This window comes from Rhipicephalus sanguineus, chromosome 10 (genome assembly GCF_013339695.2).
Source record: "Rhipicephalus sanguineus isolate Rsan-2018 chromosome 10, BIME_Rsan_1.4, whole genome shotgun sequence".
NCBI lineage: Eukaryota > Metazoa > Arthropoda > Arachnida > Ixodida > Ixodidae > Rhipicephalus > Rhipicephalus sanguineus.
Window position 1 is genome coordinate 31,152,363 of NC_051185.1, and position 15,437 is coordinate 31,167,799.

At 49.0% G+C, this 15,437-nt stretch overlaps 2 protein-coding genes across 8 annotated transcripts in view; both read right to left on the reverse strand.

The window, feature by feature from the left end:
• Nucleotides 1-2,895, reverse strand: part of LOC119406306 (beta-1,3-galactosyltransferase 1-like) — a 191,900-nt gene extending 189,005 nt beyond the window's left edge. The window contains exon 1 of the mRNA XM_049420041.1: nucleotides 2,573-2,895. The gene's annotated coding sequence lies outside the window, so the exon portion shown is untranslated. The remainder of the gene's footprint in view (nucleotides 1-2,572) is intronic.
• A 1,476-nt stretch (nucleotides 2,896-4,371) lies between these two features.
• Nucleotides 4,372-15,437, reverse strand: part of LOC119371623 (beta-1,3-galactosyltransferase 1) — a 217,578-nt gene continuing 206,512 nt past the window's right edge. For 4 of the 7 annotated variants that reach the window (XM_049419644.1, XM_049419641.1, XM_049419643.1 and 1 more), the window contains exons 3-4: nucleotides 14,106-14,370; nucleotides 4,372-7,406 (exon numbers count right to left, since the gene is read on the reverse strand). In XM_049419644.1, the coding sequence (XP_049275601.1) occupies nucleotides 6,388-7,406; nucleotides 14,106-14,136 (1,050 nt within the window). In that variant the 5' untranslated portion in view covers nucleotides 14,137-14,370 and the 3' untranslated portion in view covers nucleotides 4,372-6,387. Of the gene's footprint in view, nucleotides 7,407-14,105; nucleotides 14,371-14,464; nucleotides 14,481-15,437 lie in introns of those variants that run through there. The other 3 variants (XM_049419642.1, XM_049419640.1, XM_037642070.2) reach the window with 2 other exon arrangements.

Below are 15,437 nucleotides of genomic sequence, written 5' to 3' on the forward strand. Positions count from 1 at the left end.
GGCAGCGGTTGAATTATCAGTTTGTTCCTTATCGCTTTTACTATTTTCACGCATGCGCAGTAAGGGTGGCCACGCCGCACACCACCACCACCGGATTGTGCTCCGCCTTAAGATACTTCGCATCTAAAAAAACATCACGTGACAAGGACATTTCTGAACAAATATGTTGTTCCTCGACCGATAGCGCAGTACAGGTCCATTTTCAGCGTTTTCGTCCCGCGTAGACTTGCTCCGGGTAAACTGGGCTTTTTCATCCCGTGTAGACTGTGCCCAGCCACCAAGCATTTCTGTACTGAGCCTTGAGTGACCATAACGTGCGAAGTCTCAATAGCACATAGTAGAGTACCATGAAACTGACAGTCTTCAGAGATGACATAACGTTGTATATCGAAGACATATTATTGCGCAGCCTTCATACTTTTATTCTTGCTGAGTGCTGCAATAATCAAGTGCTGCTATGAACCTTTAAAGATGTCCGTGTTTGTTCATTGATTCCGCACTTACACACCTAAATCCACCTTTCCACATTCCAACATTGTAGTCGATATCGTATTCACCATGTTGTTATGCTAGAGCACTAAAAAATAGTCTCCGTGACTTCAAACACAAGTTACTAATCATGACAAAGCCCATGCTGACAGACAATGTAGAAAAATGTGGAGCTTTTAGGAAAATGTTGAAAGAAATGGCATCGTGTAGTTCATAGGCACGTGCCCCTTGAACGAGTGAGTTCGGTTTTTTTTTATTTATTATAGGGTTTCCTGCTATCTGTAACAAATGTTTTGGTAATGAGGTTGTACGCAGCGAAAACCGCGATGTATACGCGGCACGCCGTACATATTCGGTGTACAATCGCAGGAATTGAGGTGAAAGCAGATATACGGCTCATGCGCAAAAAAAAAAAGAAAAAAAAAAGCCAACGTCTGGTGGTGTAAGCACGAGTGGTATCGTAAAGTGGGCCGATTTCTGAGGTACTGCTACACTGGATAAGGCGCGGAAAGCTTCAAATGCGTGTGTAGGGGGACTAAGTGTAGCAAGGGTACGCCAAGCGATTAGATGCGATAAATAGTGCATGAAATCATTGCTAGAACTAGTGATGATGTCTAGGTGACCGAAAGAAAAGAAGGAATAGGATAGTTACATAGTTAATCACAGTTAATGAGAGTTAATGAAAACCTTGGATATATTATTCCGGTTTGTCACCTGATTTTAACTTAGCCAGTATCTCATGAGAAGAAAAGAAGGTTTTTGCCGGTGTTAGTCATAGCGTCAGCTAATGGGAAAAAATTTGTTAACGTGACATATGTAACATCCGAAGACTTTGTCCTAAGATGAACCGGCTTTTAAGTAAGGTGCTGGAGAATACGCTGGAAGAACTCGGAACAGTACGTCCGAACGCTGCATTTTATTCGAGCAAAAAAAAAAAAAAAATCTCGTTGCATGCGCCGCCACGCCATACTTCGATTTCGTTTTATTTTTACGCACGTTATCTTTGTTGTTAACACTCCCGGACCCCCGAATTTCTACGAGCGCATTTCGAGGAAACACATATGCTGTGTACAAGGTTTTCACGCAATAGCACATACTGGGTGCTTGGTCTTGGTTTGGCAGTCGCCGCCATAGCCGAGCGCCTCCGAACAGTCGCGAAGGCAGTGAATGTATCATCAGTGCGTGTTCTGACGGCGTTGTCGCGCGTGACACAAATGATGAAGATGGGATTTTGTTGCAGTTACATCGACGTGCTTGTTTGAACCACCAGGGCACGGCGTGAACCAAATTTGCCTTATGCAGCGGTGTGGACCCGTATTAGTTGCGCATTAAAAAATATGCGACCACGGCTGCCGACTTACTGTCACCAAAGGCCCGCGTTAAGATCATAAACTATTTAGTGCTGTCAAGAAGCCAGACTTCTTTGCAACAAATGAAAGCTTACAGAGCTTTGCACGGTCACAATTACTTCACGAGTGCGTTCGTGAGGAATATGGCAGCGAAGCAGATGCTGTCACAATGTGTCGTCGTGTTGACCGAGCTGAGTGCAAACAGTTAGCAGCTCAGGATGATTTCCTGAGTGTTTGCACACGCTTACTATTCAGAAAAGAAGCTTGATACTTATCGCCTTTTTTTTTTTTTAATTCGTGGAAAAATGTGGTACGCGGGATCCGTGTCAGTTTTAGTGTGAATGGCAAGGCGTGGACAAAAGTGCGCTCCTTTTTATCTCGTAGCGAGTGCAAGATTAAAACAATTCAAAGAATCGCGAGCGCGAACGTCGAAAAAGAAACGTGAAACCGAGTGCTTTAGCAGAAATTTCAGTAACAATGAACATCCGAGATTGGCTGTCTTCATCAACAAATCAACACTTCTTGTATCAATGTAAATGTGCCGGCAGCGGCCGACTAGCCACGAACGACCGTTTCTGAATTCAGATTATTCTGGGATTCATTTCTACATCAACCACTTTCAGTGGTTTCGGAGCCACCTTTGAAAGTATGAATCCTCGCGGCCGAAGATGGCAGCATTGTGGTGGCTCACAAGACAAGAAGTCAACTTCAAGTACTGAAATTCAAACTCTTACCCGTTATGAAGTGGCGACCACAGATGCGGACGTCGCTGACGATCTTCGAGACTTTTCTATTTATGCGAGCCAGGCAAACCCTTCGGTGAATTTCATAGAGCACCCGTGTTCACTCAGACTGTCACTTTATCACTCTAGGCAAACAAAACACACTCATGCCTGGCTCCTTGTAGGTCAGTTTTGAAGAATACTGCTTCCGCTACGACAGCCGGACATCGCGCTAATCGGCATGGCTGTCGTGCTAAGTGAAGCACAGCAAAACGCACGCGCGCCAACTGCAGCACAACGTAGCCGAGTCCAGATATGGCGGAAGCCTATATCGGGAGTGGCCGCGGTCACGTACCGTAACGTCCGTGAAAACTATGCATAGGCCACGTGAATACTTAGCCGTTTGCTAGCCTAAATCTAAGTACACCTAGAGATTTTGGAAGTTCGCGTTAACATCTAAACACATAATTTACTACGATCTTTAATCTGCCCGAAACTTCGGCGAGGGCTTACCACGCTACGCATCCGATCTTTTGACAGGTGACTAAACGAACGCACGTAGCAACACTTGTCGCACAAGATGTACTGCAAAAAATAATAAATAAAAAAAGATCGAAACGCAGTGGAGATGCTTGCAGGTTTACAATTCAACGAACTTATGCGAACTCTTACGCATTCTTCACGAAGGTATGCAGCAGGGCACGACCAGACCCATCGTGCCCTAAGCCCGTATTATTGTACTTCCGGTAGGAGCGTCACACTGCGCGATGTAGTCATATCCGACGATTCAAGCGACTAGTTGCCTGCCTTTCCTAAACCAGCGAATCACTGTGCCCCATTGTTAATGATAAAGGCTTTACTCTGACGTTTTAAAACCATGATGATTAGGGGCGCCGTAGTGATGGAGTCCGGAAATGCCGACCACTGGGGGGGTTGTTCAACGTGCACCTAAATCTAAGTACACGGGCCCCTAGCATTTCGCCTCTATCGAAACGCGGCAGTCACAGCGGGGATTCGATCTCGCGACCTTCGGGCAACAGCCGATCACCACAACCCCAAGAACACCATGGCGAGTTGATCAGAGCACCCTGAAAAGTGATGTTAGGGAGATGTCTCCAAAAGTGATCGGCTTTAATACAGGACCTGGTAAACTACCTTGATGAAACAGGCTTGGCCTTCACGAAAGTCACTATACGTTGGCCTGTTAATGATTGCACCTTCATTGTGTACTTCGCACGTAAAGGACATGTTCCTAGGTAATTGTTACCCGTAATAAATTATGTAAATTTATTGTGGGGAACGTAAGTAAATTGATCCCCGTAAGTGGTGAACTCCGGAAATTTTGACCATCCAACGTTCTTTAACGCGCCCTGAAATCGCACATTAAGTAGATTTTTGAGCTTTTGGCCTCTATCTAAATGCCAGCACCACTGCCGGGATCGAACCCGCGACCTTTGGGTCAGTAGCCGAACATCGTAGACACTGTACTAACGCGGCGGACAAGTGGGCTTAGAAACGCTATGTATGAACAGCCTTCCTAGTAATATGTCGTTTCTGTCCTCTATGGTATTTAGGCAAATCTGGCTACTTCTAATGACTGAAGCGTTATCTGAAGAGCTGCGGTTGCACATCCTAGAGGCGCCAGGGACAGGATTTCGGTCGAGTATTTTTTATCAAGTGATGGGAAAGCGTTTGGCTCAATGTATATTCTCGAATGGTGTCACTTCTTCAGCAGGTTCTGCACAATGTGACAGCACGCCACGATGGCCTTCTTTGGACACGAATGGCAGTTCTATAATAACAAAACCGGGTAAAAATAAAAATATACTTTATTAGATGACATCAAACTCATTCGACGCTTCAACACTGCTGTAACGCCAGCTTAATCGCCTAGCTCTTTAGAGGCACTCTTCAAATTCGACAAAAAAGACATGGTCATGAAGTTATCAACGGCCAACTGCAACTAAGTTTCATACCGCATAAAAATCCGTGTTCAAAATGGCGTCGATATGGCGTATGCAGTTCAAAACTTTAAGATTGCAATGCAATAACGGATGCGTCTCAAGGACCAAGCTATATACGAAGATTTCAATAGCCAAACTGAAAAACATCGCGGCATGTCCCTTAACGACACAAACCAGGTCGTTGAGAAGCGTGCCTGACTGATCAGTTGCGCGGCATGACCTCCGAGATTATAGGAGGGGCCCGCGATGAGCTGAGCATCTTGAAGGCCGTACCTAGGAGCCTGATTAGCTCAGATGCCACGTGCCAGAACTTACGTCACGTCCAACAGTCATCTCAACTGCACGCGCCGTCGGTTTAGGCGCTATTTAACAGCCGCAACCCTTGAATTTCGCCAATGTTTTTTTCAGCAGTATTCACTTTGACCATTGTTAGCAAACTTAGCCAAACTGAAATTTCATTGCAGGTGACCTTAATAAGAGGAATGACTGACTACCATCGCTGTTATGAAGAAACAATACAGACGGTTTGCAGCTCTGTTCCCTTAAAAAAGTGTATACGAAATGCCCTGCTGCACTTTTCGTAAATATTGTAACCCGTTGTGCATCCATGACTAGGAAATGTGCCGACTAGGCTTATTGGATCGAGATCAACCACGTTGCCTTGACGTTCGATTTTCAGATTAGCAAGGCTTCTGCAACAAGAGGATAGACAACAGTCACAAGGATAAACCGAACATTTTCAAAATGCCTGGGAAAGCGTAAAATATTTTTATGCGGACATAGTAGGGCTCTTCGAGCGACGTTTCAAGTAGACTCTCATAAAATGGTAATGAACAAAATACTATAACGTACGGGCGTATAAATATCTGCGCTACATTTACGAAATGAACAACCAACGTTCACGAGACATTAACTTAACACGCTTTGCGTGTGTAGACTCGTAAATGATTCGCGATGCTTTGCGTAAAAACGTAGTAATATATAGGCGGTGGGCTTGATCGCGAATTGACAATTCGGTATTAACGCTGAGAAGCTCAGCTGACTCTTTGCAAGCACTTCGCGTCGTGCAAAACCAGTGCCTCGCTGTGCTGCAAACTTCGACAGGATGAGATGCGACGTGCTGGGCACTATTCACACAGCACAGAATGCATCACGACGAGACCACAGCAACGCGTAAAGTCACAACGCTTTGGAGCGCGAAACACATACACACACATATATGCAAGGATGCGTTTACGCAGCTTGTGACCATGGCTACAAAGTCCCACCCCGTTGACTTTCTTTGGGTACCACGAAAGGAACAATCCACAGGAACCGCGCATCGCAAGAATCATCAAGCGGTCATTGTCTTCAGCACTTAGCTTGTAACCGGAACATTCGTTAGATTGGCGTAACAGGTGTAAGCACTGCAACACACAGCACTGCACACGGTGCGACGGCAGAAAAATTCATCGGGGTAGTTCGGTGAATAAACGTCTCTACGACGCTGCTTATATTAGGCACACGTACAGCACACAAACGGGCACCATTCACGGCTTTGGGGAGCACGGACGTCGAAGCATGCTGCTGCGCAGCGTTGCCGAGGCGTTGTCGCTGGCCTCTCACTTGTTTAGGAACCTACCGTTGAACTCTCTCTGCATCTTCCCAGAAGCGGTGATCGGAGACGTTTGACCTGCGATACCGATCACGGAGTACAGCCTCAGTGAACACTGAGAACCATTGTGCCCCGACGTGAAGCTCCAGACTAGACTGTTCCGGGGAGTCCGGGTTCTCACTTGCCGGGCTCGGGCTTTCGCCCTAGGCGCAGTTCAGACCCAAAAGCCGGGCGCGAATTAATTAGTTGGGTAAGGAACTCCTCAGGCACTATCCGCCCGACCCTTCTGATCTCGAACTCGTGTTGTGCATCTGCATTATATCGTCCCACAGCCTGTACCGATGTTCGACGATGCTGGCCGTTCCCAGGTGGGTGAACATGGCCCTAGGCCTAACTGTGGGCGCCGTCTCGTTCGGAAAGAGGTCGTAGTACTGACGCAGTTGTACGTGACCCACGCCGGCCACCTTGGCCAGGATACCCGTCGAGTAGACGTCGTCTATCCAGAGGAAGCTCGCTTGTCGCGACGCGTTGAAGAGCATGGGCAGCGTGCGCACGGGCAGGATGAATCCCAGACCGCCACAGTAGGTGGGGTACGTACGGGCCGCGTACTCCTGACGGGTGACGTACCACTTAGACCTGCGGTTGCGCACAACGGGCGTCCGCTTCCAGGCGAGGCAGTGGACGCTGGTTTCCGCGGTGGGGCCGGTGATGTTCTTGAGGTAGTCGGCGAGCAGGAACACGTTGACCAGAGCGTCATCGTCGATTTTCACCACGAATCGCACCGACTCGCGGCAGTTGTCGTTGGCCCACTTGAGCCCGTAGACGAACTTGTAGGTCAGGTTGCGGTACGTGTCCACGAACGGGAACACGACCACGTCACCGACACTGCGGGCCTCTTCTTGGATGGCGCGACGCACAGTGAGGTTCTTGGACTGGCCCACGAAGAAGACCATGGCGGAGTTGAGCTGCTCGCTAACCATCGGATCGCCGAGGGTGTCGCGAAGGAACTGTCGATGGGACGTATGCTCGGAGGCGGTGTGCACGAAAAATAGAACGTCCAGCGGGGGTCCCTGGCACAACGCCTGCACCTTCCACCCGTCCAGCGACGGCGGCAGGTCGTAGTCGTCGACGGTGACCCGCTGATCGTGTAGCGAGAGGCGCATGGTGACCAGAAACACCATGCCCAGCAGGAAAGTGGCCGTGGCGAAGAAGAACGTCTTGACGCACATCTTGCTGCGGCAGATGGCTTGCCACGGCACGCCGGGCGTCGCCAACAGGTCGGCCGTGTCTGCGAAGTGTGAATCAAGGCATTGTTGCTGCGTTACTCGTAATTAAATTCACAAATATCGCCATCTTGCGTCACTCTTCAATCTAAAATTGCCTCGTGAAAAGGTGTTCACAGCTTGCCATTTTATTTAGATCGCAATTACACGGACACTCGATAGCAATTATATGGACACTCACGTGATGACGCCGTCGGGACGTCACAGGTCCCAAAATTTGTGATGTCATCAAGACGTTACATAACGTCGCGTCACAAGTTGATGTCATCACACGGCGTCGCTTATTCAAAGGTGGGCCGATCCCGGAGGCACAGCAAAACCATGTGAAGTGTTGAAAGCTTCCAAATTCTCCGATCCCAGAGGCAATGTAAAACGACGGTGTGTGCTGATAGCTTTCGGGGGAGGTGGGGGGTCAATATAATAGATTGAGAAGAAAAGCATGAAGATGAGTTTCGCCTTCGAGTCGTCTTGGACAAATATGCACAAGGGACCGTGTAAGTGGTTCAAATCCACGCTATGCAGTATTTAAAACTTTTGTTGCTCAAGTTTGCTTCTGGATTCCGTTCGCCGACCGATAAAAAGAGTTATCAGGTACTTAAGATCTTCGCACGAATCGAGAACACGCTGTAACAGCACACGGTCATTACAAGAGCGTTCGCTCGCATTCCAGCGCCTACACAACAATGCCGTTCCGTGTTATCGCAAGCTGCCGCAGCTGAGTGATTGTACAAAAGAAATGCCGCAAGGTTTGTTCAAGGGCATCTTTGGAAGTGGCCGTTGCCACCTGCCGATAAGGACGCGCTTGCATCGGCTACCGATTGGCGGCTGTCGTGAATTTGACGCTCGGACAGTTCTCGGCGTGCACAGAGAATAATATATTAATTTTCGGAGTTTAACGTTCGAAAACCAGGATTTGATTGTGAGGGACGCCGTAGTGAAGGGCTCCGAAAGGTTCGACCCCCCGGGGTTCTTTAACGTGCCCCTAAATATGAGGACATGGACCTCTAGCATATCGCCTCCATCGAAATGCGGCCACCGCGGCCTGGATTCAATCCCGCGAACTTCGCGGTCAGCAGTGGAGTACCATAACCGACTAGTCCACCGTGGCGGGTGCCGCAGACGCTTCTATAATCCAGCGTGCACTAAAGTGGTCATAAAACGGTAGCTCCCGTTTACTAAACGTGAGTTGCTCTTGCTGACCACGCTTCAAATAATTCGTACATACGCGCTGTTATATGAAGCAAGCTTTGGCAATACACGACTTTATTTTTCGCCTTTCGCGCAGCCGGAAATAGCCTCGCTTTAAGGGGTATCTGTTTCCTCTTAGCTTACTATTGTGCGATAGATGAGCAAGGCGAGGAACAGGCCCTTGTTTATTCGAGATAACCCGAGCTGCTGAGACGTGTTTACAGCTGCCGTAAATGCAGCTGACGAAAGGGTCAACAGTGAAGCGCCTCTTCAAGGGCGGCTTACCGGACGCGACATTGCAGCCAAGCCGACAACGACTGAGCGACCGTCACTCAAACCCTATCCATGGCATGCCTTAAACGCTGTTCCAGACGGAAAATGCGAAAGATGTGGTCAAGCAACGGCCACGTTAGGCACGACACGGAGGAAGCGTACACACGAAACGACAGCACCAAAACTGACAGGGTCCCTTATGCATTCGTCTAAGATAACTAGAAGGTGAAAGCCATCCTTCTGTGTGACGTCAAGTTTTAACGTGGCGCCAGTAAAATCCGAAGACCTCGTTCTAAGATGAACCGGGTTTCATGTAAGATGCAGGAACATACGCCTGAAGAGCTCTGAACAGAGCGCTCCCAACGCTGCCTGTTATTACAGCAAAAACAAAGAAACAGATACGATTCTCGCGGCACGTGCCTGTAATCGCCATAACTCGTTCGTTTTTTTTTTTAATTTCTGCGCTCGCTATCTTTGCTGTTGTTAACACTCCCATCCACGAAATGCTACGGTTTCATTTCTAGGAAACACATATGTAGTATAGGCCGGCTGACCACACTGGCGTTTGCTAGCCTGAATGTAAATGCACCTAGGAATTTTAAGCCGAAAGCCTTATATGCCTCTTTTTTTTTTCGAGAGTTTGCCCAATGGCATTCATAGCTAAATATACAGATAGAGGCCGGCTTCCGCTATATACATCGGCAGTGCCCTATGGTGGGGCCCATAGAGCCACAAATCATAATCCGGTGGTCTTGTCGGATGAAGCCCCACTGTTCTCAGGTAGCGCCGCCGTATCTGGTTCAGGCCAGGGCATGTCCACAACAGGTGCTTGATTGTAGCCGCGGACGCTTCAGTGGTGCAGAATGGACAAGTATCCCCAAATCAAATGCGAAAATGAACTGGCGTCCCCCGTCAGCGGCGTCAACACGAGTGATACAAAAGCTAATCATCACGTGATAACGTCACCACACGACGTCATAACGTCAGGTAGCCAGAATTTGCGACGTCATCATAATGTCAATGTGACGTCCCATAGCGTGACGTCACATGGCGACATCGTCCCATGACATCTTTGCTTCGTCAAAGGTGGGTCGATCACGGAGGCAGTGCAAAACCAGCCACGGAGTCTCCGACCCTGGAGGCAGTGCAAAACCACGTTAGGTGAAGAAAGCCTTCATGGGTTGGCGGGGCAGGATGAACACATCGACTGAGAAGAAAGAAAAGGATTTCGCCTTCGACTTGTAATGTATAAGAGACCCTGTGAGCTTTCTTTTTAACTGCGGCTGCACAGGCAACATCAAAAGTTTATGAGACCAGTAGATAGAATAAAAGGCTGAACATTTCCGCTGCTTCGGCAGGTAGCCTTGAATTGACATTTCCGGCCTATTCTCTAACGCGCTAACACACAGTGTGCATTTCGACCGAATACAGTCACAAATTGCAGGGACATTCGAAGCTTTCTTAGACCTCGTGGTCTCTAAACTTCTGACGCCGACTCCACATCTAAATGCATGCTCTACTGCGACCTTCAAACTGTCTGGACGTTCGACCAGGGATAAGACACTACGTATCTTATCTGCGAGGCTACAAAAGCAACGCACGTGGGAATACTTGTCGCTCAAGACGTACTACAAGAAAAGATAGGCACGCAGAGGAGATAAGAGCTGTTTTCCAATTCAAGAAACTTATGTGAACTATTGCGCATCCTTCATGAAGGCGTCCAGCAGGGCACGACCAGGCCCATCGTACAGACACCTCTCCACTTTACTAGGGCAAAGGAATTCGTCCTTTGGAGGCTTCGTGCCTGGGTGGCCCTTACACAGGCTGTCATCTCAATGTGGAACTGGTCACATTTAACACTGGGCTCTACGTGTCCGCACTGCTTTGTTCCAGTGATGAAAGTAGATGCAAGCCGCCGGTTCATACAGTGACAAGACAAGCTGTACCCGCTGGATACATGATAAGAGATTCCACAAGACACTGCTCCACTTCAAACACAACACCGGTCTTACGGTACACATCAAATACACATACTATGCACACAATGTGTTGTGTTTTAAGGGCAAGTCTACATCGCAGTAAAGAAACATGCCCATCGTGCTCTGGGGCTTTATTGCGAGATGTTCACTTTCGCTGACAGTGTCACTACGGGCGACGTAAGATATCTCGTATCCAATGATTCAAGCGACTAATCGCCCACCCATGCTCAACCAGCCAATCAATGCGCACTAGGATGCGATTCTGTCGGCTGATGTCTCCAATAGTGAGCTCCTTAGAATACGTGTCCTGCTAACTTCCCTTCATGAAGCAGGATTGGCCTTGGCTAAGATTGCTATTCACTGGCCTGTTGTCGAGCCTTTATTGTGTATGTTTCGCGTGAAAGACACGCACGCAGTAATTTGTTCTAATAATACTATCTGGGGCTTTCCGTGAAAGAACCACGATATGATTATGAGGCAGACCGTAGTGAAGGACTCCGGATAATTTTGACCATCTGGTGTTCCTTTACGCACACTCACATCGCACAGTATATGGACCTCTGGCGTATAGTCACTAGTGAAATGCAAACGCCGCGGCAGGTATCGATCCCGAGACGTTCGAGTCAGCAGTGGAGCACCGTAGACATTTTACAACCGCTGCGGACTCCACAACCCTGAAAGTACGGCCGCGGAAGCAGGAATCGAACCCTCGACAGCGTGGTCAGCTAAGCAACCACGTCATAGCCATCTAAGCAGCGATACCTCGCCGGGTGGTTTGGTCGTCTCGTAACATCATAGTTGGCGCCCGTGTGTGTGTGTGTTCCACATGTACAGTGGCGCTTAATACAAGTTGCAACATGGTGGTCATGGTTGAAGGGACCCCAAGCCTACACTGTAACATCGGCAAAGATGAAATTACTTTTGCAATACTAGTAGTTCAAATAGTGTTTACGTCACCGATTGCTTTTTATTTCGGCGCCACCGCGCAGTGTAGGCGCCGCTTCGACCAAGGGCAGCATGTTGCAACTTATATTGGGCGCAAGTGTACACGCTTGCATTTCTTGAATAACATTTCTTTAATAACATTTCTTTTATAACATTTATTTAATAACATCGCGCGAGCGTCGACCCCAGGATACGGTAGCTTCTAATATCGGCGAGAAGCGACACAATCGGCGATACGACGATCAGAGTCCCAGCGGCTTTCTGAACACACGACAGCACAGATAAGGCTGAGAATATGTTTGCATATCTAAGCAAACAACGTAGCAGATGGCGCTCGTACACGTGTGTGTGCTCTCTGCGCTTGTGCACAGTGTAGGAAATCTCGTTACTTCTCGCCTATATTATGCGCTACCATGTCTAGGGGTCAACGCTCGCAATTGCAAGGGTGTATTTCACGTATTCAATATAGAGAGCTTAGAAAAACAATGCAGTCTTAGAATCGGGCACCCTGGCCTTGGGTTCGTGAGGTTTGCGTAAGCGCGCCCATGGATGGCTTAGCATAGCGTTTGTACTCCGTAAATCCAAAATCACCAGGATCGCGCTCGGGTCTTCACGAGACCAAAGCAAAAGAGCTATAACAATGGCTGGGGCACATACGCTATCTTAAAAAAAGAAAGAAAAAAAAACAGCCACCGCCGTTACACCGTGCAGAGGTGGTTTCCCAGCAAAGCGGAGCTGCAGGGTTTATCACAAAGTCATTACACTCTGTGAAGGCGAGTGATAAGCGAAGTTGCGTAGGACACGGCACAGAGATGTCACCGAATTTTGATGTAAGGAACAGAAAGGCAAGGAATTTTTGGATGAAAGGTACAGCATGGTATGGAAGGTCCCTTTTGAATGTAGCCTGTGCTACTTTAACGTTTTCCCATTCGAGCAGCACGCGTCTATTTGCCGGGATATGCGTCATCTTGTTTGACTCGATGCATGCGCTTGGCGCTTCGTGCACGATCTTGAGGCGACGTTTGAGCAGCATTCGTATTTTCACCGCATTCTCGGTTCTCACGACGCTTCAGTGGACCAGTGGGGGGTGGAGTGAGGTTTGCCCACTCTCTGTGGCACATGCATTTCTTTGCCTGCGGAGGACTTCATTTTTAGTGGAGGAGTGGTGGGTGGTGGGACTTGCCCAATTTTTGTGCCACACACCTGCGCTAGGGTCAACCTGCCTACGGACATACGTTTCGCTTCGGCTTATACAGAGTTTCGCTGTGAAATAGGGGACGCTAACTCGGACGCTAATACGCACAGCTTTGTAGACCCTATACACTACACTAAAGCTGTCTATTGACTTGCGCACGCTGCTTAACTGAAATCGGTGGGACGGTCCATGTACGAAACTCACTTGTTTATTTGCATGACACGCGCCCTTTTGTCCTATTATGTAAAGATGTTATGCCTTCAGGGGAAACCTTCCGAATAAAATCTAGCAGTGCCCGGAGTTACTTAGCGCAAAGTTCCGCATAGAACAGGACTGGGAGATGGCTCTTAAAAGCCGCGAGCTTTCAGTCCAGTTGTCGGCAGTCCAGGAGGCCTGCGAAGGGGCGGGGGGCCACGGTCTTCCAGTACCGGCGTGGGCGCGGCCAGCAACTGCGGCGGACCCTTCTTCGGGGGTTGTCTGATCGCGGTTCTCCAAGACCAAATAAAGTTCATCTCATCATCATGAAAAAAAATACAGGTTACGATGACTATCTCCCAAGTAATATGATCTAAAAATTAAATGTGCAGTTCCTACTTGCGAAATTTTACATACTACGAGGCACGCCATATTGAGGGACTGCCGATCAATCTTGGCTAGCTGAGGTTAACTTAACGAGCATCTTTGAACTTTAAGCATCTATGCAATTTTGCGCTGATGTGTTATGTATGCGTATTGCTTCGCAGTTGTCCAGTACTTTTCGCAATTCCGCAAGGACAGTTGATCATCTTTAAGCTACAGGCGCCTGGACGTTTTTCATTTCAGCACCTTTGGAAATACGTGGGCCGCCGCCAGGAGCTGAAGCGACGCCCTCGTCCTTACAGCAGCTTAACGTGCAGCTAAACCTAAGTACAGTACATGGGCCTCTAGCCTTTCGCCCACATCGAAATCAGACCGCTGCCGCCGGGATTTGATCCCGCGACCTTCGGGTCAATACTCGAACACCATAACCACTAGACCACTGTGGCGAGGGCGATTCTATCCTTCGAACCACTCTAGACAGCTCGGCCTCTGGAGAAAAGCAAGCCTAACAACTCCGCGAGGCAAAAGTATACATTTTTACTCACCATAGTTGTAAGCATAGCGGCGATAGTGCATAGTCCTCAGGAAAAACACGCCGCCAAACCCGGGGTCTCCGTTGGGCGGCCCGCACTCGTCTCACCGGGGAGGCACCAGAAGCATAGCAGATCCGGGGAATCCACAACGGTAGCAGGAACTGCGGCGCAGGTTCGTCAGCTGACTCCTCAACGTAATCGCGTCGTAACTCCGGTGGCCGTTGTCGCTGCCAGTGGCGGCCGCACCTGTTGCAGCAGCGGCGGCGGCGGCAAACTCCTGCGCGAAATGGGAAGAACAAGTTGGTCGCAGACTCGGCGAGGCGTTGCCATGGTCACCGCTTATCCGATAAGAAGCGCAGTTGACGACGTACGGCCAGGGTCCAGTGTAATAAGCCCGCGGCGTCCGCCGTGTTTCACACTTATCAGTTAGGTTTATCAGCGAAGCGCACTAGACATATTGTCAAGCTGTCCTCCTTATCGGACGGCCCGCCTGTGCTGTCTGCATACCACGTTGTTTCGCTCGTGGCGCTCACGTTACAATAAAAAAAGTGTGACAGAGAACTGCTACGGGAGCGCTCGTGGCGCTCACGTTACAATAAAAGAAAAAGTGTGACAGCAGCGGTTGACAGCCGACGGGGGCGCGCTCTTGCGTCAGCTTGCGGAAGCCGGTGACGGTGACGTCACGCGCGTCGCCACGGCGCGGCTCTTTCCGGAATGCCGTGCAACCGTGACTGTCGGTGAAATATACGAGCCGCCGGTAGCGGGAAATCGACACCGCGACTGCGGGTGTTGTGGTCTGATTCGATGGCGGATGCTATCGAGATCGTTCCTCATGCGTATTCTAGCCGGTGTCACATTTGTTACATTATTCGGTTGACAAAGCGAAGTAGGGCGCTGCATGTAGATGCTATAGAAGGGTTGGTGGTACTATATGCAGGCAGCTGCCGTACGCGACGTGCGGTAAGTTGGAAACAAATTTTTTATTGCATTGTTAAAGCGTGTTGAGCAAGCTTGCGATTTACGACGGTAAAAAACGCCAGGCCTGCGCTGAAATCGCAGCACAGTCACAGCGAAAGCTGGAAGAGCGGCGTTTCTATAGCCCGTTGTAAGCTCTCTTGGCGCTACAATACAAGTACACTAGAAAGGTACGCACTACGCCATAAATCACAATTTTTGTGAAGTTGGGAAGCACCTACTAAGCCATTATTCGTCGTTCTGCGGAGAAGCGAGGCACCAGCTACACGTCTGTAAGGCATTATGTGCACTTTGTTGACGCGACGACTGATGACGATGAAGAATTATGGCTCAGCCCTTTGTAATGGGTTGGAAGCATTAAACGGCCCA